The following is a 26504-nucleotide window of genomic DNA, read 5'->3' as shown; positions in this document are numbered from 1 at the left end:
GCCCGACGTGGGGCTCGAACTCATGAACCGCGAGATCATGACCTGAGCGGAAGTTGGATGCTTAGCCCACTGAGCCACCCAGGCGCCCCTCTCTATGTTTTTAAAGGTTAGCATGGATTAAGTCCTTTCCTCCAAGTGTGGCAAGGGGATAAAGAGTCCCCTCACACCCCTGTGCCTGCCTTCTGTGCTGTTCACACACATCACACCCATGGCCTTCTGGGGAGACCTGCAAGGCACAAGGCTTACAAGGTCGTACCAGGAGGGAGGTGGAGGCAACAGAATGGCAATGAAGGGGACGTTGAGAACACAGCTCTAAGGGCTGCATGGGCTGACACAGGAGCCATGCTCTAGGATGTATACGGCTACCATGGCTGCTGCCGAAGTTCTGTAAGAATCACGCCAAGGCTGACCCATGGCTTCCCCTGCCTCAGCCCAAACACTCCAGTGGGGCCAGTTTATGATGGCCACAACCAGACCTGCAGACTCACTCTCCGGGTCTCACCATACAAGCGCTTCTACCAAAGGACAGAACTGGGGCCACAAAAGGCACGTTTCTCAAAGCTTCCTCGGCACTCCTGCTCTCACCAACTCTGAGGACGTGAGAACTTGATGGCACAGGGCAGGGAGAGGAGTAGAAAGGTCACCCTGCTCTAGTCAAGCGTGTCAGTCTGAAAAGCAGGCCCGGCTGGGCAAGAGGGGCATGAACTTGTAGTCCCGGGCCCCTGGCTACCTGCTGTCCACTCTGTGCTTCTCTCTGACAGGGCACAGAACAAGCATGCAAAAGTTTCAAAGTTCCAGGGCCAAGTCTCAAAAAAAAAAAAAAAAAAGAAAGAAAGAAAGAAAAGAAAAAAGCTTCCATGCTCCAACAGTCATTTCCAGGCCCCATGAGTAACAGATCTGCCTGCCCGTGGTTAATGCTTACCAAGCACTTTCAGTCTGGCCAGGAACATGAGCGAGATCCCGACAGGGAGACCAACCACATAATACCCGACGGCATTGACCATGGCCCCAGCCTTCTGGTTGCCACTTCCCCGCAGGATGCCACCACTTGTGCACTGTAGGCAGAAAACATCCATCAGTGAGAACACTGCTGAGGCTTCTGAAAGACTCCTGTCCCCAACCACCTCCCATCCCGGGGCGGGGGCGGGGCTCAGACTTAAAATCCGTGATCATGTACCAGTGTTCTTATCAAGCGAGTATGATAAAAACGTTCGGTATTACCTACCTGCCCCATCCCAGTTGCTCTTTCCTTCTCTTTTTGCCTTTTTAATTTTTTGTTTTTAATGTTTATTTGTTTTTGAGAGACAGGGAGAGGGCAGGGGAGGGGCAGAGAGAGAGGGAGACACAGAACGCGAAGCAGACTCCAGGCTCTGAACTGTCAGCACAGAGCCCGACTTGGGGCTCGAACCCACGAGCAGTGAGATCATGACCTGAGCCGAAGTCAGATGCTTGACCCACTGAGCCGCCCAAGCACCCCCAACTGCTCTTTTCGGTTTAAATGTACCACCATCAGAAGAAACGTGTAGATCATAAAGGGGCTTGAAAGGAATACTGCGTAACACTTACAGCAAGACCTTCGAACACATGGGAAACGGCACAGATCGGAATCACCTCAGCGACCAGAGCCACGATTTCTCTGTTAGGAAAAGAAAGCACGTCGTGATCAGGAGGAGACAGATGTGTGGCTCAGGTGATGGCACTTGGCCTCTTGTGTAAAACTGGAGGGGCTCATGCGTTCCAGGCAACACCCGATTCGTGGACATTCCTACGGTTTCTTGGCCCGTAGAGGAAACCAACCCCACATTGCATCGAATCACTTCCGGAAGGAATATATAGTCCAACTGGTTGATGGAAACAATTGCATGAGATGATGTGGTGCTCCACTGCCCACAAAAAAATAAAATTTGGATTATAATGCCACCCTCTTTTCATGTTTATTTTTGAGAGAGAGTGTGCAAGCACATGTGAGCAGTTGAGGGGCAGGGAGAGAGGATCCAAAGCGGGCCCTGCACTGACAGCGTCTCGAGAGCTTGATGTGGGGCTCGAACCCACGAACCGTGAGATCATGAGCCGAATTCAGATGCTTAACCGACTGAGCCACCCAGGCGCCCCGATGCCATCCTTCTTTGAACATGATTCCACACATATCTCAGTGTGTCTGGATGGAGTAGAACAGAGTGGTTACAGTTCTCTCTGTGGAACCCAGGTTGGCATGTTACAAAGGCCATAGAGACAGTTTACAGAATTATCCTTGGTTCCTAGAGGTAGTCCCTAACCTGTACAGCTAGAGACTTTGATTTTAACACCTACACTTCTAGAAAATGCTGCCACTGACCCAGGAAGGCAAAAAAATCCATCATACTCTTGAGTGATGAACAAACAGGCCTAGATCACTGTCTGGCAATAAGTATTTGTTGAATAAATTAAGAAATCAGGAAACCCAGCACTGAACAAGGTGGTCACTCTCCTCCCCCTCTAGAAACAGGACAGAAATACAGTTCACTATTCAAATTGGATTTCATTTCTTGAATAGGTAACATCTGCCAATGGTTAAAAGAAATCAAGCCATGCAAAAAAGAATATCGAGAAAAATCTTACTTCCACTCTGTTCCCAGCCCACCCATTGCCACCTCCCTGCTGACTGGGCAACAATCCTGAATACTGTCTGTACTTTTCCAGTACAAATACAGTCTTCTGTTCCCCTTCTAGAAACTGTTAGTTCATGTTCTAGCATTCTCTACGTGACCTTCTACAACTTGGCTTTTCCAACATACTCACTTTTATATCCCATCAAAATATATTGTCTTTTATGTGCTGCTGAATTCTGTCCACTAATATTTTAGTTTTGATTTTAGAACTGATATTACTAAGTGAGATTGGCCTGCAACTTTCTTTTTTACTGTACAAACTTTGTCAGATTTCGGTACCAATGTTATTTTTGCTTCCAAAACAGAATGCGGACATTTCCCTTTTTGTGGTCTCTGGTACAGTTCGACAGCACTGGAATGACATTTTCGAGGTTTTATAAAATTCTCCACGGGAATCCTCAGGGATTAGTGCTTTTTCAAATTTTAAAATAAACTTTTCTTATTTCTTCAAAGGAAATCGGTCCAGTTAGACCTTTTATGTTTTCCAAGATAAGTTTTGGTAAATTATTTTCCTAGAAAGTTATTTATTCCTTCCAGATTAAAAAAAAAATTTTTTTTTAATGTTTATTCATTTTCTGAGAGAAAGAGACAAAGTGCAGGTGAAGGAGGGGCAGGGAGAGAGGGAGACACAGAATCGGAGGCAGGCTCCAGGCTCCGAGCTGTCAGCACAGAGCCTGACGCGGGGCTCGAACTCACGAACCGTGAGATCATGACCTGAGCTGACGTCAGATACTGAACTGACTGAGCCACTCAGACGCCCCTATGTTCCTTCCAGGTTTTTAAAATTTACTTTCAAAAGTCATGCAAACTCGTCTCTCACGGTTTAAAAAAAATTACTGTTTTTTAGTAACTTCCTCCTTTATTACTTTGCGTCGAGGGGCTCTCTCTCTTCTCCCTCTCTGCTAACGTTAGGTTCCGTGTCCTTGTTAGAATCTGTGTCACCAATCCTGCCAGTTTCAGCTGATCCTGGTCAGCTCATAAATAATTTGACGTCGTGAGTTTTCTCGGGTCTCCCAATACCACCAAAGATATGGTTCCTGGGCCCTTTTGTTCTTCGTGTTTTCTTCCTGCCCCGCATGGTTTCCGGAAGTGGACAGACTCAGAAGCAAATGTCTGCCACGTGCCTCCTGAAACCATCAGCGTAGGATACACATCCGGTAACGACCGTTCTGATTCCCCTGCAGGAAAACGAGCATGATTTCCAGCTGCCCTTCTGCTTCCTTGGAAGCGAGGGACACTTAAACATCCTATTTCCCCACAGCAACATGGCAGAGGCTTCAAGGGGACAACCCGACATCAGAAGTCAAAAGGCAACCCCAAAAAGATACCCAAGGAATGAACGGCGGAGGGCAGTCCTGTCCACCAGCTGCTCGTTAAACCCGTGAAGGAAAAGTCAACGTTGCCTTTTGTAAACTGCTGATAGAAGAAACCCAAGTCAGAAGTATCCTTGCGACATGCCCACACCAGCCAGCCTCACTGATGAAAGCAACCAACCCAAACAGGACCCGCAAACCACACAGGAGATCCATCCCTTACACGAATTCGTCTCAGTGATCGATCTGATCATGTGATTTTTTGAGACAGCTCTTCAGGGAGATTTTAGCTTCGGTTCGAACTGACCAATATATTCCACGACTTGTATCTACCAGGAACTTGGGGGCCAGATTCTGAGCTACCAAGAGGATTCTTATCACTGGGAGCAAAATAACTGAAAATGTAATCAATGGTACCAAAAAGGGGTCTCCTTCTCTAAAATACACACCTATCCTGACCACCTGCAGCACGTATCACCAATAAATTGCCCAATAAATTGGCATTCTGGATGATAAATTAGTTCCTACATCTGATCAGTTCTTCCCAGGAAACATCAGTGAGGTTTTTTTTTTCCTTTTTTTATGTTTGTTTATTTCTGAGAGTGAGACAGACAGAGCACGAGTGGGAGAGAGGCAGAGAGAACGGGAGACACAGAATCTGAAGTGTCCTTTAGGCTCTGAGCTGTCAGCACAGAGCCCAATGTGGAGCTCGAACCCATGGACCGTGAGATCATGAACTTTTTGGCCACTTAACCGACCGAGCCACCCAGGTGCCCCCAGTGAGTTTCTGATCTTACAAATGGCTCAGGGACCCTCCAAGATGCAACACCCCCAGGATGCCTCCCAGTGTGAAGGCATCCATCTACCCAACAATTTCTTTACCGCAAATTTTACATTTCAAGAAAATGTCCACACTCACCGGTCGCTAGTGAAAATGTACCCCACCAGATCCTTAAAAATTAACAACAGGACGCAGAAGGTTATAGCAAAGACTCCTGGAGGTAAAAACAGCAGAGAAACAACCAGTGAGAAAGGAGATCTGCAGGGCACCAGGAGGCTGGGCTTCCCGGGCACAGACCACTTGGGTGAGTCAATGACTGAAGACTCTAAGCACCTGTGACCAGCAAGGCGACAGTTGAGGACTTCTTGGCCTGCTCGATGTCTCCAGCGCCCAGCGCATTCCCTACCCGGATACTGGTGGCCACACTGAAGCCTGAAGGTATCTAAAATGAAAAGCAGACATACCGTAACGAAAAGGGAAGAGTAAGCAGGGAGCAGAGAAGTCCCTGCCTCTTGGCTCGGTTCTCAGCCCAACCGTGCACCTTCCCCAGGGAACAGGGACCCGAAAGATCATGGCATACACCTCAGTGGTAAAACCTGGTCCTAAAAGTTCTGAGAAAACAAATTTGCAACCTCCCATTTGCCTAGCCGAGTGCCCCCAGGCTGATGGGAATCTCCATCGCATACTGGGCTTTTGGGCAAGGCTTCTAAGGTGTGCAAGGGAGGGTCCCGCACAATCGTGTTCCTCCTCTGCGTGCAGAGGACGGACTGCCAGGAGCCCAGGGGAAGTCTGTTCTGAAAGACCATCAAGGGATCAAGTTTAGAAAACAGAATCCCAAAACGGCGACCTTTCCCCTTCCCCGGAGCATCGGGTAAAAAGGCACTTTAAGGAAACACAAAGATCCACACCCAAGCTCATCCCAGTCAATGCGGCTCCTCACGCCATGAACCTAGCGCCATCACCCTTTGCGCCCCCGACCTGTCCCCAGGCATCTATCTGTGTTGTGACAACCGAAAAAGATTCTTCATGTCTGGCAAGTGTGCAAATCAAATCAAGTCTTTCAGATCCGGGGGGTGCCTGGCTGGTGTCTGACTCTTGATTTCGGCTCGGGTCACGTTCTCACGGTTCATGGGACCGAGCCCCACGTCAGGCTCTGCACTGACAGCAAGAATTCCACTTGGAATTCTCTCTCTCCCTCTTTTTCTCTGTCCCTCCCTTATTTGCATTCCCTCTCTACACAAATAAAGAAGCTTAAGCAAAAATCTTTCAGATCCGAACAATGCTAGGACGTGCAAACTGCCCAGAGCTCACCGGAAAGACCCCACCATTCCAGATGGGCCCTGCCTGGCTCTACGATGAAATTTTACTCTCGTGTATCGTTTCACAGGTTACTAACGGGATGAATGCCTACGCTCATTCTTTGGATTCTTTTCTTTTTATTTAAAAAAAAATTTTTTTTTGTTTATTTATTTTTGAGAGAGAGAGAGAGAGAGAGAGAGAGAGAGAGACAGAGCATGAACGGGGGAGAGGCAGAGAGAGAGGGAGACACAGACTCGGAAGCAGGCTCCAGGCTCCGAGCCATCAGCCCAGAGCCCAACGCGGGGCTCGAACTCACGGACCGTGACCTGAGCTGAAGTCGGCCGCTTAACCGACTGAGCCACCCAGGCGCCCCTTTGGGCTCTTTTCAAGAGAACCATCTAGCACCCCCACACGACCGGCTCCCGGACACTCACCATGTACAAAATGACGGTCACTTCATACACCACGGACTGGGCTCCCAGCTCCACCATGCCGAGGATACCTGGTGGAGAGAGGCAGCTGACACCGTGCTTCCGGACGGGGCCCGTGCCCACGCCAGCCATCGCCACCTGTCCCTGCACTGACCGCTCAGTAGGCTCCCGATCTCGTAGGCCCACCACTCAATGCACAGCATGAGCATGCCGGGGAAGGCCAGGTCGAAGAAGCCGGCCCAGTCATGCAGACACTCAAGGGACCACCCTGCAGCAGGGACAGAGACACATCACCAACACACGGGCCACTGGGCTGGAGCTCAACCCGAGACAAGACCCACGTCCGAGCTGGAAAACGAACAGCAGACTTTACCTTCCCAGATATCTTGGTGCAGTTTCCTCCAGAGGATGTACAGGAAGAGGAGCAGCACGAGGGTGAACTGGGAAATGGTATTTGCCAGTGCCGACCCCCTGGAAGGAACGGTCCCAGTGAGGGCAGGTGCCTGTCCGTCGTGCGGGGACTCCCGTGGCAGCCCTAAACGCATCTTCTTTCCGGAGCAGCCCCGCGGTCCGTCCCTGACCGTGCTTTCCAGAGCGGCCCAGGGAGGGGACCCCCACCGGGACACACGACCAAGCAGAGGTCCCCCCCTGCCATCCCGCCCTGGAAAAGCCTCAGGCAGGTCCCCCCCTGCCTCCCATCCCCAGAATCAGCTGGACTCACATCACCCCGAGATCCAGTTGATAGAGAAACAGATAGTTGATGAGGGCGTTGACAAGATTGGCGACAACTCCGGTGAGGATCTGGGGCAGTATGATTCCCTGAAACGAGGAGAGACCGCACCGCGTGCTGGAGACCAGGGAGCAGGGTGGTCACTTCCTCCCCAAATGCACACGCGCCACAGGCATAGCACGAGGACCCGACCGGATGCCTGTCCTTGCTGCTCCTGGCCTCCTGCCTCCCCCCTCCCTCCTCCTCCCCTCCTCCCCTGCCTGGAGGCGTGAAACACAGGGACGTGGGCAGGAGAGGGCCCGGCAACAGACAGGCAGGACCGCCAAGTGGTTCGCCTACCAGAGCACAAGGACTGGCCGAGACGGAGTATAAACAAATCACCTCCCACACTGGACAGGGGGTGACCAACTCAGCACTTTTTCAACCAAATGGAAGTTCGGAACACTGATCTAAGATGACCTCACAAAGCTGGGGCATGGGAAGGACTCCATCCCACCCGGCTCTGCTTACAAGTACAGGGCAGAGAAGTCCGGGCTGTTTGGCATCTTAATCTAAGACTTCAGGAGGGAGAGGAAAACGACACGGGCTGGAGACGTACAAGGCATCAGGGGATCAGAATCGCAGACGCGATGAGGCCGGCTGCTTCTCCCACCTGCAAGGTGTCACCCCGGCCCCTCGTCTGAACACCTACTGCTTCCTCACCCTCGGACAAACCTGCTTCTCTGAAATCACGGACCCTGTGACATTTCGCCGTGTGAAGTCGTTACCGGTGAAAATAAAAGATCCCTCTCCTGCCTGGGGGATTGAAGTCACTCTCACACCCCAAAGCAGCAGCCTCGATTTTCCAGCTCAGGGGCAGAGCTTCTCACGGATTTCTGGACACAGCAATCCGCATCTATCTGAGCTCTCTCTGGTCCCCAAGGAGAGAGGACGTGGGTCCACTTTGCAGGGCGGACCTGGCATTGATCCCTCTTCTGCTTTGCTCTGAGCCTACCAAAACGTGGCTTCCCCTGCACTGCACCTAAACTCCATCCATCAGAATCATAGGATAACTCTCCCCCGCCCTTGCTGGGGGAGAACCACACTCCTCTGATCCAGCCACACTATGGTCCACCATGCTGAGTATTTGTCTCAAGTGGTCTCCTGGTCAGGGACCAGGACAAGGATCGTGGCCAACCACTTATGTGGGTCACTTATTTATCAGGCAACCCTGTTTATTAGTTTTTAGCAAAGGAGGCAGGGGACCACACAAGCCTTTCGGGTAGAGAGAGCAGAAGTAGCGTGGGGTGAGGTTGGCCCTGGGAAGGACTGGCAGCAGGGAAATTTGCTAAGATGCTACGGAAGTATCCGCCGAAGGATAAGGGAAGAAGAAGAGAGGAACTGAGGCTGGAGGTTGGAGAGAAGCAGGACCACAGGACCATCAGTGACCGGACGTAAGAGTGAAGGAAAAGATGGAGAGCCAGATGAGGGCAGGTTCCCCAGAGATAAGGTGTTCGAGGCCCCTAACTGGGAAGGAAGGCAGGCAAGTGGAGAGGCAGGCCTGGGGGATAAGAAGGTCAAGTGCGCAACATGCATGCGCCTCCTAGAGGCAGCATTCCAGACTGGCGACTAGAGCTATAAATGGGGGAGCCCTGGGCACACAGATGGAAAGAAAAAACACGCAAGAGACAGCTTCCCTCAGAGGAAGGTCAGCAAAAGCCAGTGGGGTCGCCTTGTCTACCTCTCTCCCACCTAGAAGTCTAAGCAACCCCCCGGTTTTCTCTGGGGCTCCTTCCACCCTCCCCAACTGTATTAACTTTGCCCCCAGACCAGCTGCACACTCACATATCCTACGCTCACAGAAAGGCTGGGTCCGAAGACGGAAACTGGGTTAAATGCAACTCCCTCCCTCTCCAGAGATCCCTGCAGACAAGGAGTCATTTCGTTCTACAGGATCTGCCCCAGTGTTACGATTCCCGTTGCTCCCGAAGGGCATCCTTTCTCATCACAGACCTGCAGCATCTTTTGTTGGGACCACGTCCATAACTCTCCTCTCTCCCCCTAGCAATCGGTTCCCCACCAGCTGAAATCCACAGCAGAGAACCAAGGCTGAGCCTGGGCCAGCCCACCTCTCTGATTCTGTCATCCACTGTGCCCCTCCATCCATGCCGTGGCCACCGTGCTCCCACGTCCCGGTGACCAGAACCCCTTGGGAACCCCGGGTAGTCTCCAAACCCAGTTCAAGCCTCTCGGCCCCTCTCAGCTGCAGGCTCCTCTTTGTAGGTCTCTGCGGGTCCCTCAGAGTATCTGAGAGAGGGGTTTTCACTCCCAGTGTCCTCGCTGGGCCAAACTGGACCCTGTGGCTAGGAGCCCCCATGCTGGCTGGGAGCCTGGCAGTCAGGGAGAAAGCCCCGAGCATCTAACGCCTCCGCGTGGTTTCAGACGAGGCCACGGGCTGGCAGTGGACAGACAGGCCAGCACTCAGTCGTGCAGACTTCTGCCCCTTTCCAGACCCTTCAAGTGTATCATCCTTATGCTGACGGGAGACTCGGAAGGTGTTTTTGTCCACAGGGTAATACCTTAAATTTAAGAACATTAAATAAACGGAAAACCTCCTCCCTTCTCTCTCCCCTCCCTTGTGCCCTCGGTCGCACGTGCCCTGGAGAGCCTGCCTGTGTGGCCACGACCCATTGCCCGGGACCCTCATTTCCCTGGATTCCTCTGGAAGGAAGTCAAGGGTCCCACATACGCTGGCATCGTAAATCCACGCCTACCGAACCAGGGCAGCCGTCACACAGCTTTGGCCCCTGCTGCCGGTCACAGTTTTCCCTGACGTATTACGACGTGGGCCTTCACGCCCCACTGAGGAGAGCCGGGCCTTTCAGACAGGCTGAGAGGAGCTGAGAGGTTGGCTCCCTGGAGCCTGCCCGGCGCCCTCTGGGGGACACAGGCACACACCCTTCACTTCCAGAGAGCCAGGTAACAGCATGGAGCCAAAGAACGCTAGTGCTACCCCTGATCCTGCCAATGACAATATTTCCAAGGGGGAATCAGATAAGAATGTTCCAGAGCCAACAAGTACATACCCTTCCCTTGATTTCACTTCGTAAACTTCTCCACACCGAAGTCCTGAGCGCACCACACGGGGAAACGTATTTCGGTGGCCCCCAGCAGGTGAGGTTCCCCACCCCGTTATCCATGAGTGTTTTCGGGGCCCCGATCCCCGAAAGCCATAAACTCCCATGAACCGCCCCCCCCCAAAGAAAAAAGGAGAGTCTACATTACCTGATTGAGCAAAAATTTAACTTGTAACGTGTAAATAAAGATTGCCTACAAGAGAAGAAGAAACGAATGTTAACATCTTGGCCTTGCCATGTAGCAAGGAGCTGGGAGCCGTGGCTTGGCTGCCCTCTGCTCCCCCGTGGACCCGCAGAGGCATGCCGTCTCAGAAGGGGACAGGGACAGGGGGCGGGAGCCGAGGTGTCTAGGGCCAGGGCGTTCCAAACATCTCTTATGGATGAACAGCATCCAAGGGACCCCAGGGCCTGGGAGAGCAGTTTCCTTGGGAGTATGACAAGGAGCCTTCTGGAGGACAGTGGGGCTGTAAAGGAGGCCCCTGGGCAAACTCTAGGGGGGGCACCCCTTTTATAGACCAAGTAACAGTCCTATTTGGTGGCATAACTAAATAATACGGAACTTTATCTTTTTTTAACGTTTTCAGAAATTTATTTTGAGAGAGCGTGCACACATGCACATGGGGGAGGGGCAGAGAAAGATCGGGAAAGAGAGACCCCCCCCCCCCAGCAGGCCCTGCACTGTCAGCACAGAACCTGACTCGGGGCTCAATCCCACAAACCATGAGCTCGTGAGCCGAGCAGAAACCAAGGGTTGGGTGCTTAACCAACCGGGCCACCCAGACACCCCGAGAACATTAAACTTTAAAGGCTTCGGGGTAAATTAAAAGCCACAATGCCAACTGTGACGGCAGACGGCTACTTTCAAGGGCTGAATTACAGCCATCCAAATTCGTATGTTGAAGACGTAACCCCCAACGTGGCTGTATTTGGGGAGTCTTTAAAGAGGTGATTACGTGAACGTGAGGCCATTAGCGTGAGCTCTAACCCAACAGGACTGAGGTCCTTATAAGAAGACAAGAGACACCGCTGCTGCACCCACACAGGGGGATGGCCGCGAGAGGAGGCAGCCAAGCAGGAGGTGGTCTGCAAGCCAAGGAGAGGCCTCCAAGGGTATCAACCCCGCGACACCTTGATCTCGGACTTTGCAGCTTCCAGTAGTGTGAGAAAACGTTTAAGCCATCCAGTCTGCGGCGTGTTGTCAGGGCAGTGCAAGCAAACCCACGCAGCCCCGCCGTCCCAACGGAGTAAAATAATTTTAATTGTTCACTGACCGCGAGCTTCTGTGTCAGACGTGAACATACACTTAGGGTTGTGTGTGATCACACTCAGCAAGGAAAAGAAAAAAAAAATCTAAAGGTTTAGAGTGAGGCCCTAAGGAGTTCTGACATGGGAGAGAATTTACCCTTATCTAAAAGAAGAAAAAAGAAAAAAAAAAAAGGCTGAACTCCTTTCCGCAGAGGATATCCTGGAGACCCCTCCAGCGGCAGAAGTTCAAGACAGTGGTTCACTGAACTCGCCTCGGTCCCGGGGTCTCTCAAGGGACACACGTTTGTGTCTTTTACAGGCATAATTAAAACCCCACTTCTTAAAGGAGCCAGCGTCACACGTGTGAATCACAGAAGACTGACCCAATGCATTGGGCCCACAGGTAGCTCAGGTGCCTTCCACCAGTAAACCCCAAGAAGGGGACCTCATGGGGTGCTTGGGTGGCTCAGTCCGTTAAGCATCCGACTCTTCATTTCGGCTCAGGTCGTGATCTCACGGTTCGTGGGACTGAGCCCTGAGTCGGGCTCCGCGCTGACAGCACGGAACCTGCTTGGGATCCTGTCTCTCCTCTCTGCCCCTTCCCCACTCGTTGTGGCTCGCTCGCTCGCTCTCAAAATAAAATAAACTTAAAAAAAAAAAAAGAAGGGGACCTTGTAACCCTTGAAAACTTACAGGCAGGGCAGGAATGAAGATCATGACGTAGTCCTGGGTAAGCCTGTACAATGAAAAGCAAAAAAAGGCCACAGAGTTCTCTGTGAAGGAAGGGTGGGTAGGAGAAGCTAACAAAAACCATCTTTCCCATTCTTGGCTCTTTCTAAATTAATGGGTTTCGACTGCTGGAGCAAATGCGAAAATGAGAGACACCTAGACCTTGTCCTCTTAAAACCGCCTCTCTTGGTCCTTCCAAATCTTTAGGTCTAGGAAAGCGTTTTTCAACCTCGGCACTACGGCCAGATAGATAATTCCCCGCCGTGGAAGGAACCTGTGCATCGGAAGATGTTTTGCGATGTCTCTGCAGAGCCCCAGTAACCAGTTCTGATCCCCGGAAACGCCTCCCAACATGGCTAAACGCCCCCTAGGTTCACCGCCGCGGGTCTAGCACAAGGACTTGTTTTAAAGGTCTTGATTAACTCGACCAGCAGGTGGCAAACACATCAGCCCATGAGAATCCTCGAGGGGAACTCTGCAAGACACTGATGCCCTTGCCACACCGCACACCGCACGCCAATTCAAACGGAACGCCGACGGGGGAGGGGGACCGGGCATGGGCGGGTTTTAAAGGCACCCAGGTGATTTTAGTATCAACCAGGGCCAAGAATCACAAAACCGTGAACAAATGCCCTAAACTCCTATCTCGAGCGGAGAATGTTTGCAAACCTTATTTCAGTACAAACGACGTACCCTGAAGTCACCCAAATAAGGAAGGGTCTAGACCTTGCTTGCCAGGTATGAAAAGCACTACATAATGCCGGCCTCTGTAACTCCCAGAGGCTGAACCTGGATAGGGCCGTTTTTCTGCCAAGATGGACCCAATCCCCACCCCCACCCCATGGCATGGGCCCATCTTACCTGGACACGGCTGGGTCCTGCCGGAAGAGATGCAGGATGTTCTGGGTGTTGACAAAGAGTGCCCAGCAGGGGAAGCAGGAGAGAAGCAGCACCAGGGTGCTCCTTTGCAGGATGACCCCCACGTGCTTCAAGTTCTGGCTCCCATACGTCTAGGTACACACGGTCCAAACAAACGCGTGAGTACAGAAATGACACCCCTTATACCCCCCCAAAGGCCTTCAATCATGACTTTGCCACGCTCTTTACGTTAGTGGTTCTCAGACTTGACTACCCGTTAGCATCACCTGGAGAACTTTTTTTTTTTCAATTTCCTTAAAAAAAAAATTTTTAATGCTTATTTTTTGAGAGAGAGAGAGAGAGAGAGAGAGAGGGACAGAGAGAGACAGAGCACGAGCAAGGGAGGGGCAGAAAGAGAGGGAGACACAGAATCTGAAGCAGGCTCCAGGCTCTGAGCTGTCAGCACAGAGCCTGACGCGGAGCTCGAACCCACAAACCATGAGATCATGACCTGAGCCGAAGTCGGACCCTTAACCGACTCAGCCATCTATCTAGGTGCCCAGAGTATGCGACTTTTAATCCCAGGGTGGTGAGTTCAAGCCCCACACTGGGTATAGTATTTACTTAATTAAAAAAAAAAAAAAAAAAAGAAAGGAGCCCCTGGGTGGCTCAGTTAAGTGTCCTACTTTGGCCCAGATCATGATCTCGCGGTTTATGGGTTCGAGCCCTGTGTCAGGCTCTCTGCTGACAACTCAGAGCCTGGAGCCTGCTTCAGATTCTGTGTCTCCCTCTCTCTCTGCCCCTCCCTCGTTCACACTCTGTCTCTCTCAAAAATAAATAAACATTATTAAAAAGAAAGTAGCACACTCCATGAGGCCAGCCAGGCACCCCACCGGGAGAACATTTTTAAAACACTGACACCAGGGTCCCACTAAAGATAGTCTACATTTAGGGGCGTCTGGGTGGCTCAGTCGGTTGAATGTCTGACTCTTAGTTTCCACTCAGGTTGTGGGCTCATGGTTCGTGAGTTTGAGCCCCAGCTGGGGCTCTGTGCTGATTGTGCAGGGACTGTTTGGCATTCTCTCTCTCTCTCTCTCTGCCTCTCCTGCTCTATCTCAAATAAAGAAATCAACTTTAAAGAAAAAAAGAGTCTGGATTTAACAGGTCCGGGGTGGGAGCCAGATATCAGTCATTGCCGTTTGTTTATTTTTGAGAGAGCACAGTGGAGAGGGGCAGGGAGAGGGGACAGAGGATCTGAAGTGGGCTATGCACGGACAGTGGCGGGCTGAATGTGGGGTTTGAACTCACGAACCGCGAGATCATGACCTGAGCTGACGTCGGATGCTCAACTGACTGAGCCACCCAAGTGCCCCACATCAATCACTTTTAAAAGCTCCCCACGTAATTCTTTTTTTTTTCCTTTTTTTAATGTTTATTTATTTTTGAGAGAAGAGAGCATGACCGGGGGAGGGACAGAGAGAGAGGGAGACACAGAATCTGAAGGAAGCTCCAGGCCCTGAGCTGTCAGCACAGAGCCCGACGCGGGGAGACTTGAACTCAGGGACCGCAAGATCATGGCTTGAGCCAAACACGCTTAACCGACTGAGCCACCCGGGCGCCCCTCTCCGTGTGATTCTGAAGGCCAGTCAGGGTTGCATCAGCTGGAAACCAACCTACTAGACGTGCAGTATCTCGGGCCCTGCCCCCCACCTGCAGAAACAGGGTCAGTGCGCGCAGAAGCCAGCTCCTAGGGGCCTACAGAAGCCAAAAACCCTGTGCCATCTCTCCCTGGGACGTGCTCAGTGACATCTGTACGGGAGCCTGAAGCTAGCTATAGAGAGAATAGTTACCACCATGGGACTTGGCAGAGAGCAGGTCAGACGTGGCCCTCTGCCCCTCCCCCACCCCAGACCCGCTCGTTCAGCAGTCACCAGGATGCCACTAGCCTGCTCTGGCAAGCCCCGCTGGTAGCTCAGAGGGACGCTCAAGTCTGAGACCCGCGGGGACCGTGCCAGACTCAATGATGCGGGAAGTCATAAAAGGGACTCGTACAGAATGTCCCGTGTGGTCAAAAGGCAACGTAAGGTGGCCGTGCACAAGCCTGCGAGACGCCCAGCCCCGCTTCAAAGAAAGCAGGCACCGGAAAGTGGAACTGACGGCTGGCCAGACGTCACAGGGCTGGCCGTCAGCAAGTCCCTCCCCGCCGCGCGCACGGCCCTCCCTTCCTGCCGCTGGGGACCTTCCGGCTATGCTCCGGAGAAGATGTTCAGGGTCACGGTGAGAGTCACCTGGGGCTTCCGTTTACCTGGGAGATGAGGGTGTCACAAGCAGAAGATAAGCCAAAGCCCACCGAGATTCCAGTGACGTTGATCATCTGCCGAGAAACGCAAGGAGACGGGAAGGCATATTCTCTGTCTGCTCTGATCAGAGGCAGCCTCGAGCCTCCGACAACCCTCACCAGTCGGCCTACTCAGCCCCATTCTCCGCCCGGAGCCCCTGCACAAGTCCACTGGCCCCACTTTAATTAAAGGACGCGCACGAGTTGAGAGAGAGGAAACGTCTCGGCCAGAGGTCACGACAAAGCCTTTTGCTGTCTTAAGTCCCAGGCGTTTGGCTTCCTGACTTCAGAGGAACGTGAATCCTTCTCAACGGCAACGTAATGTGGTGGGGTGGCAGTTCTCGGTGAGTCCCCCTGCTCAAGGCCAAGTACGGCCTGTTACAATATCCCAAAGGGTTCTGAGGGCTCAGAATCAAGGCCCCGAAGCCAAGACCAGAGGGCTTCCAGGTGTACTTGTCTTGACCAGGGTCAGCAACTAAACCCCAGGGTCCCTGGAGCTTTGGGGAGCCCAGGGCAGCACCCCCAACACCAGGGAGTGGCGTCACAGGATGTCTGGAACCTGTTACCTCTACCTGAGTCTGCGGGGAGGTTACAGAGACAACAGCCCCAAACTGGACTCAGCCTAGAAGCACCAGCTTGCTTGCTTTCTCTTTCTGAAGTGTTTATTTTTGAGAGACAGAGAGAGAGTGAGCGCAAGCATGAGCAGGGGAGGGACAGAGAGGCAGAGAAACATAGGATCCAAAGCTGTACTGATGGAAGCAAGCCTGAGGCAGGGCTCGAACTCACAAACCGTGAGATCATGACCTGAGCCTAGGTCAGACAATCAACCAAGCCCCTCAGGCGCCCCGAAGGACAGCTTTCTTGTGCTTGCTTGGCTAAAGAGATTTTGCCAGAGGCTTGCCAGGTGCGTTTGTTCCTCCCGGATTTCCAAACATCAAAACCACAAAGGGATAATTAAGCCTGGGGGTTTCTCACATTGTTCCCCGAAAGCAAGACAACCCGTATATACCCAAGACCCGGTTCAGAGCAGTCTCGCCCAGTTCCGAGGTAGCAAACACCAACGGCTAAGTAAGGTGGACGTGTGCCTTAGCAGAGAGCACCAAGGGGGAATTGGGGAGGCTGAACAGGGGCACACAAGCCACCGAATCCACCTTCCTAGAGACACCTCGCTGGCCAAATCAAACAAGTTGGCAGGGTCGTTTGGCCAGACATAGCCACTTAGCCCCTGGCAGAGGTCAATGACATCTCTCTTTGGTTTCGGGGACTCATCCAGGATACAGAGAGGATTTGGGGTTCCTCCCAATTTTAGGTTTGGACACTAGAATCCAGGATTCCATCTTCCACTTCTGTGTCAGGGAGATGAAAGTCAAGGCGGAGGTGGGGGGTGTCACAGTTTCTCCTGATGAAGTCAGACTTCACCCCCCCCCCCTTTAGGATTCCCTTCTCCCAGATGTGGGACCAAGAACAGAAGGCCAGAGCGCCACGGATTACAAATTCACTGATGTGGGAGGCGGAGTAAGGGCCCTCCAAAGATGTCCCATCCCAACCCCCGGAACCCCGGGAAAACATGAGGTTACGTGGCAAAGGAGAATTATAGCTGCAGACGGAAAAATGGTTACCGCCCTCGCCAACACCGTGTTTTCAGCCCAGTGAAACCCCTTGGCGACTTCTGACCTCCAGCAGCATAAGATGATACGCTGTGTTGTTTTAGGCCATTAAATAGCGACACCTCGTAACAGCAGCAAGAGGGAACTCAGACAGACGGCTTTCAGAAACGTGTGTTGGCAAGTCCCCTACATACCGCAATCGCGAGGGTGACGGCGTCCAGTTCCAGCTTCCCCAGGTGGCCACAGAACACGGAGCTCACGAAACTGATCAGAAACACCATCAACTGGGCCAAGAACTGGGAAGAGACAGAAAAGAAGTTGCGGGTGAGTGTCCCAACTGTCACAGCCGAAGGAGGGTGTGAGGGCCAGGGGCCGGGGCGCCCCCACCCTCTGCAAATCAACGCCAGTAACGGAATCTGGCTGGTATCGGCCTCTGCCAACTTTCACAGGCCAACACGCAACTTCAGGTAGGCTTCCAGAAGGATGGTAAAAAGTTCATCTGCGACCGCTACCAGAATCACATTTTTAAAACGTTTTTTAATTGTTTATTTTTGAGAGAGAGACAGAGTGAGCGCAGGGGAAGGGCAGAGAGAGAGAGAGAGAAGAGAGAGAGAGAGAGAGACACAGAATCCGAAGCAGGCTCCAGGTTCTGAGCTATCAGCACAGAGTCCCATGCGGGCTCGAACTCACGAACCATGAGATCGTGACCTGCGTGGAAGTCCAACCCTTGGAGCCAGCCAGGCGCCCCCAGAATCACATTTTTGAGAACTTTCTAGCTTTTTAAGTTGATTTTTCACTGCAGAGTCTCAGGCCGCACGTCACATGTGTACATTCTCTGAAGTTGTCAGAGGCTGCCTTCTGGGATAACCCCCCTGTTCTCCCAAATTCCTAGTGAGGACTGGAGAGAATGCCACCTTCAATCAATTTCACAGGCAGGAACACCTAAGGCAGACACGAGGTTATCCTGCTGGAAGGTCAGCGGGCTCTGGAATCTTGGGGAGAGACATCCCCAATCTGCCAAGCACGTTTAATTCTTGAATCCTATGAAGGCTCAGAAAGGAGGGCAAATTCAGCTTCTGGAACAATGAGCCATCATTCCAGGAACTACCATGACTTGCTCCCCAAGGCTGCAGCTGGATGTTTGGACACTTACCTTATCTCCTTAGGTTAATTTTTTTTTTCTTTTTTCTCCTTAGGTTAATTTATTTTTTTAAAATTTTTTTTTTAACGTTTATTTATTTTTGGGACAGAGAGAGACAGAGCATGAACGGGGGAGGGGCAGAGAGAGAGGGAGACACAGAATCGGAAACAGGCTCCAGGCTCCGAGCCATCAGCCCAGAGCCTGACGCGGGGCTCGAACTCACGGACCGCGAGATCGTGACCTGGCTGATGTCGGATGCTTAACCGACTGCGCCACCCAGGCGCCCCTCCTTAGGTTAATTTAAAGCCACCTCCCAGGGCACCTGGGTGGCTCAGTTGGTTAAACCTCTGATTTCCACTCAGGTCGTGATCTCGCGGTTCACGAGTTCGAGCCCTGTGTCGAGCTCTGTGCTGACAGCTCAGAGCCTAGAGCCTGCTTTGGATTCTGTGTCTCCCCCGGTCTCTCCCGCTCCCCCACTCTCTCTCTCTCTCTCTCTCTCAAAAATAAAGTAAAAATAAAATTAAAAAACACCTCCCACCCTCACCTACCAGAGCAGTGGAGTACCTCTCGGGAAAACCCTTCTTTCCCAGGCGGCTTCTGTGCTCTCACCCCCACTCTCTGGGAGACAGAACCGAGGCCTAAGGATTGACAGCTGCTGCTGGGGTCTGCCCCAAGGGCCCCTTTCCAAGCTGATGGGACACAGAGGAGCTTGTGCTGGTCCCATCGGCAAAGGGAAAGGGACTCCTCCTGCTCAGACCTCAGACAAGGTTCCATCTTTCTTGGGCCCCCAAGTGACACAGCTTCTCATCTGACAGGACCTTCTGCTATGGAGCAGAAGGGATGCTTTCAAAACGTATTGCAGAAGTAAGCCAAAAACCAAAGAGCAGGCAGGGGACAATGAGAAGCTGGGGGCAGGGGTGGAAATAAAAAAGGTTGGCATGGAAACCCAATCCTATAGAACCTAAGCCTAGAGCCAAGGTACCCCCCGTAGGCCTGTGCCAGTGGGACGGGCCAGGATCTGGGCCTCGTCACCATCCTTACAGATGTTCTCTGTGGTTCCGTCCAGGGGACCTTGCTGTCTCTTCGACTGTGAATTTATATAACTTTAAAGATCACGGGGTCCTTTTTTTTTGTTTTTAGTAAACTCAGTATCACGGTCACTAACTTCTCAGCCTCCGTGCATGTAAACAGTGGCAAATGGCTGTATCACAGAATCTGTTTTCCTCTTTTCCACGGAACGTTATCTCTACGACACAGTGCCCAGTCCCCCCACAGGCCACATGTGAGCTGTTTTCCGTGGCTTCACGTAAAAACGTGCTCAGTCTCATCTATCATCAGGCCTCTGGGCCACTTTCCCAATTCTGCTCTAACTGATCATGCTACACAGAACGCCTTTTGTAGTTGGGCAGGGAATGGGCATTTTTGTAGGGCAAGTGTCCCGTCCACCAGCGGGAATAGTTATGCTTCTTAGATGAAAAGGCCAGGAAGTGTAGCTGAGTTCAGCTAACCCACGCTGGGGTCATGGCAGTAACATGGGATTCAGGTCGCCCAACACAGCAGCCTTTGGTGACCTTCAGTCCCAGGAGGATCCTGGCTCCAGGGTTGATGTTTGTTAACCGCGTAATGTTTATATCCTGGTTTCAAGCCCTTCGGGTGAGCTCTTGACCATTGCTGTGGTCCCTACACAAAGGATCACCTGAAGGGGGTGCCTGGGTGGCTCAGTGGGTTAAGGGTCCAACTCTTGATTTCGGCTCAGGTCATGATCTCATGGTTGTTAGTTCAAGCCCCGCATTGGGCTCTGTGCTGACAGAGTAGAGCCTGCTTGGGATCCTCTCTCTCCCCCTCTCTCTCCCTCTCTGTCTCTCTCTCTCTCGGCCCCTTCCCTGTGCTCACTCTCTCTCCCTCAAAATAAATAAATGCAACAAAAATTTTTTAAAAATTAAAGGATCACCTGGGGATATTGATCAGAAAGCTAACACCCGGCCCCTAGCTTAAGAGACTGATTCTGGACATCAGCGGGGCTGTGAGATCTGCGTTTCGACACCCCAACGCCCACCCCATGCACACCCAGTCAAGACGTGTTGGTCAAGGACAAGATCCTCCCAAATTGTCCCATCACACAGCATGTTGCTGTGCCTGGGGAATTAACCAATTCCCGACACAGGTTTGTTCCCCCGGGCGCCTCAGGGGCCGCTGTCTCCACGACAGCATGACTGGCAATGGCTACATGTAGTCAAATGCACAACAGAAATGGACAAACTGGGGGCGCCTGGGTGGCTCAGTCAGTTACACGTCCGACTTCAACTCAGGTCATGATCTCACAGTTCATGAGTTCGAGCCCCACGTAGGGCTCTGCACTGACAGCTCAGAGCCTGGAGCCCGCTTCAGATTCTGTGTCTCCCTCTCTCTCTGGCCCTCCCCTGCTCACATTCTCTCTCTCTCTCTCTCAAAACTAAATAAATATTAAAAAAAAGAAAAAAAAAAGGAAATGCCCAAACTAGTGGGTGGGGGGTGGCTAAACAGTGATGGGTACTAAGGAGGGCACTTGTTGGGATGAACGCCAGGTGTTACGTGGAAGCGATGAATCACTAAATTTTATTCCTGAAGCCATTATCCCGCTATATGTTAACTTGGGTTTAAATAAAAATTGATTTAATTTAATTAATTAAAAAAAAAAAAACAAAACAAGTGGCATCTGTTTCTTCCTGCCACGGAGGCCCTGCTCATTTTTCGGCCAGACAGCAACAAACAGAACATTTGCTATGTGGCCGCTTTGGAAGGGTGCTCTCCAGGACCAGATGCCGGGGAGGCAATGGGTGTGAGCCTGTCCAGTGTGCCATACGAGACAGTTCTAGAAGGCCCTGGTCTCACCCCCCCCCCATGGATGCCTGAAAGCTTACTCCTGTAGCGAGAGGCCAGCACTGGAAGGAGGCCAGCACTGGCTACGGCCTCTTCTTTGACACCCGAGGAAATCCAGGCAGGCAGGCTGAGCCACCAGCCCCAAGTCACACAGCTGGTTAGTAACAGAGGTAGGACGCAAGTCACCGGACTCCCAGATGGTCAACTGGGGTCAACATCTTTGGAGCACCAAGTACGCGCCAAGCACTAGGGAGACGGACGGAAGTAACATGAACACCATCCGCTCCATTCCTACACCAACGGAACCCACCGCGTAGCACAGAAAGATGTTCATCGTGGAATAACACTGCCAGTGACACACGTGATGGGTGCTACAAAGGAGGCAGGAGCTCCGAGAGCACAGCCTGGGAGGCCGAGAAGGTTCTGGGAGAAATGAAGTTCAGCTGAAACCTGAATGGTGAAGGTGGGCAGTCTGTCTGGGGAGAACGTTCCAGGCAGAGGAAACACCTGAGTGGCAGGAGGGTGTGGGGTCTGAGGCAAGGCTGGGGCACTGAAAAGAGGCTGGGTGAAGGACCAGTGGGAGACTGAAACGAGAGACTGGAGGGCCTCACGGAGACCAGCGAAGGAAGGGGACAAGCTCACACAGCACATCTGAAGAGGAGTTTGGTGGCTCCAAGTGGAGCAGTGGGGCCAACCTAAGAGGGAGACACAAGCTGGAGGCGGTAGTGGCCCAGACCTGGAGGGCGGAGGAGGGGAGGTGAGCAGGTGCATCTGGCGGAGAGACAGCTAGGCCTGGGTGAGGGAGGGGACAATGGAGGAGGGTCCTGGACCACTCCCTTCCCCTCATGCCCATCACCCTTTGAGATGCCTCCCACTCTTTTAGACCTTCATCAGCCAAGCCTAGATTGTCTTCTGCCTTCTGGAAGCTTGCTCCCGCCTTATCTTACATACGTCACTAAGTACTGCCCGCTGATTATTTCCCCACTGCCTATAGGATAAAAATCAAACCATCAGCCTGCAGGTCTGGTGTCTCTCCCGACTGCCATCCAGCCTGTCTGTCCAGACGCCCCTCACCGTGCGGGGCTTGCTCTGTCGTTCTGCCCTGCAGCCCTAGAAGGTTCTCCAGCTCCCTCTCAAGTATTCCTTTCTCCACACAGATGGGAACAAGCTCCCTCAGTTTGGGTCCAGGCGATTCCCCCTTCTTTTCCACCCTCGGCAATGCTGCGCACAGCCCCATGCTCCTAGAGAGCAGGCAATCCCTCCTTGGGATTATTTTTCAGGACTCTGACTCAGCCTGGCAGTGAAGATAAAATGCTAATGACAAAGACAAAGTAGAAAAGCCCAAGGCTAGGTAGTTTCAACCACCGCCTCCCTCCCTCACAAATACGTTTTCTGCAGAATAAATGGAACATACACCGATATGTTTTCTGATATGCACCTTGTTCCCTTGCGTTAGGCATATTCTCTCCTTACAGGCCTCATCTGAAGTTCATTCGGAGTGGAAGAGAAGTCAGTCCTAATCCATGTTAATATGAGAGGCTGGAAGGGAGGCAGTCAATGGGAGAGACAAAATCACAAGGAGGAGATTCAGACCAGGCATCCTACCTAATTGATGGTGGAGCCTTAGTGTGGGACACTGAGTGTGGAAAGAGACTAAATAATGAGTGACAGCACTGTATGACCTCTTTGGGTAAAGCAGTCACATACAAGCCCCCACCCAAAGGACTGGAAGGAAATTCCCAAATTGCCTGGGTGGGGAAGTTTCAGAGTGTTCTTGTTACCTTCTTTGTCCTGGTTTTCTACTTTTGTCTATAAGTAATATACATTGGGTAAAGCAGTCAGTACAAACCCCCACCCAAAGGGCTGGAAGGAAATTCCCAAATTGCCTGGGTGGGGAAGTTTCAGAGTGTTTTTGTTACCTTCTTTGTCCTGGTTTTCTATTTTTGTCTGTAAGGAATATACATTGTTTCGGTAATTAACACAGTCATATACATACAAACACGCAGGGGTTCCAACAAACACAAAGGGCCCAACAGGTCAACAACCCAGGCTAGTGCTGATTCCTAGAGACCCGGAAGGTCCCCCTACATCAAGGGAGACCAGGTTTCAATGGGGACCAGAGAAAGGAAGGACTTGTCCTGGGAGAGGCTAGGTCTCAGCAAGCCGCCTTGTGGTGGTGTATTATTAGAGCAATAACAGCCTTATAGAAGCCTTTTCTCACAGCAAGTCTGACAGCACATTGAGCCAAAGCCCAGATTTCTATCCTTATTTTAGGGATGAATAAACAAAAGCTAGAAGAGGTTCGGGAACTACTCAAATTCACATAGTCGTTTCCCAACCTGCCTTCTGAGATCAAAGCAGGGAATAGCCCCCCAGATACAGAGATTCCAAACCACGCATTCTCTCTCTCCATTCTGCAAGAAGAGGTTCACAAACACCTTCAGTCTGGTACACGATCCTTGCCCCGCAGACGTAGAATTTCATTTCCCCGGCTTTATCCCTGGCATTACTCTTGTCCCCAGGCACACCACAGCAGGTATCATGAGATCCCTCAACCAGTGATGTCACCACACCAGGAAGTGCCACGTGACCGCCTTAGCCGGTGCAGGTGCAGAACTCCTACCAAGTGGCCAAAAGCTTATTCCCGCCTTGAAACCCCAACTGGTTCTTCTTGTCCAATGAAATGACTCTTACTCCGTTCACTTGAAAACCACCCAAACTGTCAGGAGAACAGGGCTGGGATTATATTTTTCTGTGGTTCCTGTGGCTTTCAAAACCCACATTACTTTTAAATAGACAACGCAGAAAAAGCCCTAACCTTAGAATGATAAGAAAAAAACCTCAGCCCCACAGAGAACCACATGAAAAACTTTCTACGTCTTTAACACACACAATAACGGGGGAGGAGAGTGAGAGACACGATGCCTCTGGTTTCCTCGTGCAGAGGGTGACAGAATAATCCCGAAGGGTCCGGAGATCTAAATCCAAGAGAGACGGGCAATTCACCTTCCTCCTCCCTGCCTCGAGACCATGCAGTGACCTGAAATCCCCACTCGACAGCTAGTTTTCAAGCCAACCAGATTCCCGAATGTTCTGCGGTTCGGGAACCGGCTTGCTTCGCTGGAATCCTCCCCCAGGGAAGGCACCCGTGGAGCGCCTTTAGGCCAGCAGGTCCCGGTTCCTTCGGGGCTCCCCATGCCCGGGCGGGGGCCAGCTGCGCCACCTGTGCCCGGCGGGTCGGCCCCCGGGACGGTGCAGAGCGCGACCCGGGACGCACGCGGAGGCACCGGGACGCGCGCCCGCGCGGCTCTGGGCACCGAGTCCCCGGGCGCTCGCGCGTCTGCCGCCAGCTCGCTCTGACCCCCTCCCTCCCCCTAGGTCAGCCGGGGCGACACGCGTGCCGGGCCCCCGACCCGCCGGGCCCAGCCTCCGACGGAGGCTACCTTACTCACCGCGGGGCCCGCCAGAATCAGGAGCGCCCGCAGCTCCTCTCGGAAGCCGGGCAGAAGCTGGCAGCGAGGCCCACGACGCTCGGGGGTGGCCCCCTGGCCGCTCGGCTCGGACACCTCTATAGCCTCCATGCGCCCGGAGTGCTGCGGCCGGAGAGCGTGGAGACGGCCTCCTGGAGGGCGCAGTGCCGCCCCCACTCCAGTCCCCGCCCCAGACCTCCCGCCGCGCGCCGGGAGCCCGCCCGCAGCCCGGGGCCCCGCCGTGCGCGCCCCCTGCCCGGACGCGACCTTGGGCGCCTCCCTTGCACCCCTGCACCGCTGCGGACGCGACTCCTACCGGGAAGGCAGCGTTTGCAAAAGCTCTGGAAACACCCAGAAAGCGTTCGGGGGGCTGGGCCCTCGGAGCCGCGGACGCCAGGGCTCGCCCCGGCCCTGCGCCTGTCCCGGGGGTTTCAGGTTCTGAAACTTGCGGCCAGGAAGGACCTCGAGTCCTCGCTCCGGGACGGGGCTGGCGGCCAGCCAGGGGCGCGGGCTGGGCACACGCCCGCCCTGGCGGGCACCTGGGCTTTGGTGGCCCCCGCTCTGCGGAGTGCGCCCAGCACCCGCTTTTGAGGCTGGGTTTGGAATTGACGTACTCCCTTTCCCCCCACCAACTGTGTTACAGAACTTAGAATCTGTTCTTAGAATAGAGCGACAAGCCCACATTTCCCAAACAGAACGATTCCCGTTCGGCCGGGCTTCTTGGGTATTTATCCTGAATCAGCCTGAAGTGGGAGAACCAGGACCTTTTCGTCCACAAAGGAGGATTTGAGGGACACCTGCCGCGTGGTCCCCGGGAGAGCAGAGCAATTTGCTTGCCTCCTAGACCCTCCGTTGCCTCCTCTGTAAACTCGGAATAGTTTCTCCACCGCTGGTTCTGGTGAGGATGAAATGAGGTTGTGTCGGTGAACGACGTGCCTTCAGTCTGGTACACGATCCTTGCCCCGCAGACGTTAGTTACCAGGATAGGGTGATTTCTGTAATAGTGGAAATTCCTTCTCTTGCAGAAACGATCCAACTTAAGCAAAGAAAATGGAAAGCATAAAGTTTGGGGCTCCCCAAGCCAGGAAGTTTGGATGCAGGGATTTTAAATCAAGGTCTTTAGTGTTCTCCCTGTCCCCCATCTCTCCTCCCCTTCCCTCGTCTTCCCACCGGTTTTGAGTCTCTCCTTGGTTTCATTTTTTTCTACATAGGCAGCCTCTCTTTTCCTGTGCTGGGCAGAGCTGCCTCTGGGAACCCTCACCCCTTTCTTTCCCACCCTGTAAACCAGATAATAAGGCCCTCTCTCTTCTAGCTCCAAACAAATAAACAGACAAAAACCAGAGAGAAAACTTGAGTGGTCAGATGGAGGTTTCTTGCCCACTTTTGGGAAAATCATCCCGGGGAAGGAAAAGAGGGTCTAATGTTTGCCTAGACCTGGACCATGCGCTCAGGCCTGTCTCCAAAGGGTTGGGCTCTGTGATTGGTAATAGTCTCACCAGAATTACATGCAGGAAAGTGGAGGAGGAGGTGAGGGTCCCAATAGACAAAAACCCTAGTACGCTGACTCAATCACGGCCGCTCTCTACTAGTATTCCAGAGTCTTGGCCAATATAACCAGAGGTGGAACGGAAGTGTGATATATATGTGTGTGTATATAGATTTATATATATATATATAGAGAGAGAGAGAGAGGCCAAAGCATTACAATTGCAGTTACAATTACACACGATCCAAATTAAGCAAATGGGAAAGAAAGCTAATAGACTTCATAAGGGGATTTAACAAAGTTGCTACGGACAAGTTCTTCAACAGATAATTCCAGTCCTTTACATTGGTAATACCATATATGAATATACTGGAGGCAGAAATCGCCTTCACAACAGCAACAAAGACTCCTTGTGACGGGACGCATCCTTTCTCACTCCCTATGGGGGCTGTG

At 52.5% G+C, this 26504-nt stretch overlaps 1 protein-coding gene across 1 annotated transcript in view; it reads right to left on the bottom strand.

Annotated features, from left to right (window-relative positions):
- Nucleotides 1-24676, bottom strand: part of LOC124519641 (multidrug and toxin extrusion protein 1-like) — a 36918-nt gene extending 12242 nt beyond the window's left edge. The window contains exons 1-14 of the mRNA XM_047090029.1: nt 24548-24676; nt 17290-17391; nt 15456-15524; nt 13154-13302; nt 12257-12299; nt 10467-10511; nt 7194-7291; nt 6846-6943; nt 6627-6740; nt 6476-6543; nt 5076-5184; nt 4881-4956; nt 1567-1636; nt 923-1055 (exon numbers count right to left, since the gene is read on the bottom strand). Of these exons, the coding sequence (XP_046945985.1) occupies nt 923-1055; nt 1567-1636; nt 4881-4956; nt 5076-5184; nt 6476-6543; nt 6627-6740; nt 6846-6943; nt 7194-7291; nt 10467-10511; nt 12257-12299; nt 13154-13302; nt 15456-15524; nt 17290-17391; nt 24548-24676 (1303 nt within the window). The remainder of the gene's footprint in view (nt 1-922; nt 1056-1566; nt 1637-4880; nt 4957-5075; nt 5185-6475; nt 6544-6626; nt 6741-6845; nt 6944-7193; nt 7292-10466; nt 10512-12256; nt 12300-13153; nt 13303-15455; nt 15525-17289; nt 17392-24547) is intronic.
- Between the last annotated feature and the right edge of the window lie 1828 nt (nt 24677-26504).

This window comes from Lynx rufus, unplaced genomic scaffold (genome assembly GCF_022079265.1).
Source record: "Lynx rufus isolate CCGP_SWC_20201006 ecotype Redwood Valley unplaced genomic scaffold, mLynRuf1.p SCAF_28, whole genome shotgun sequence".
Lineage (NCBI taxonomy): Eukaryota > Metazoa > Chordata > Mammalia > Carnivora > Felidae > Lynx > Lynx rufus.
This window is presented reverse-complemented; position numbering and strand designations above follow the sequence as displayed.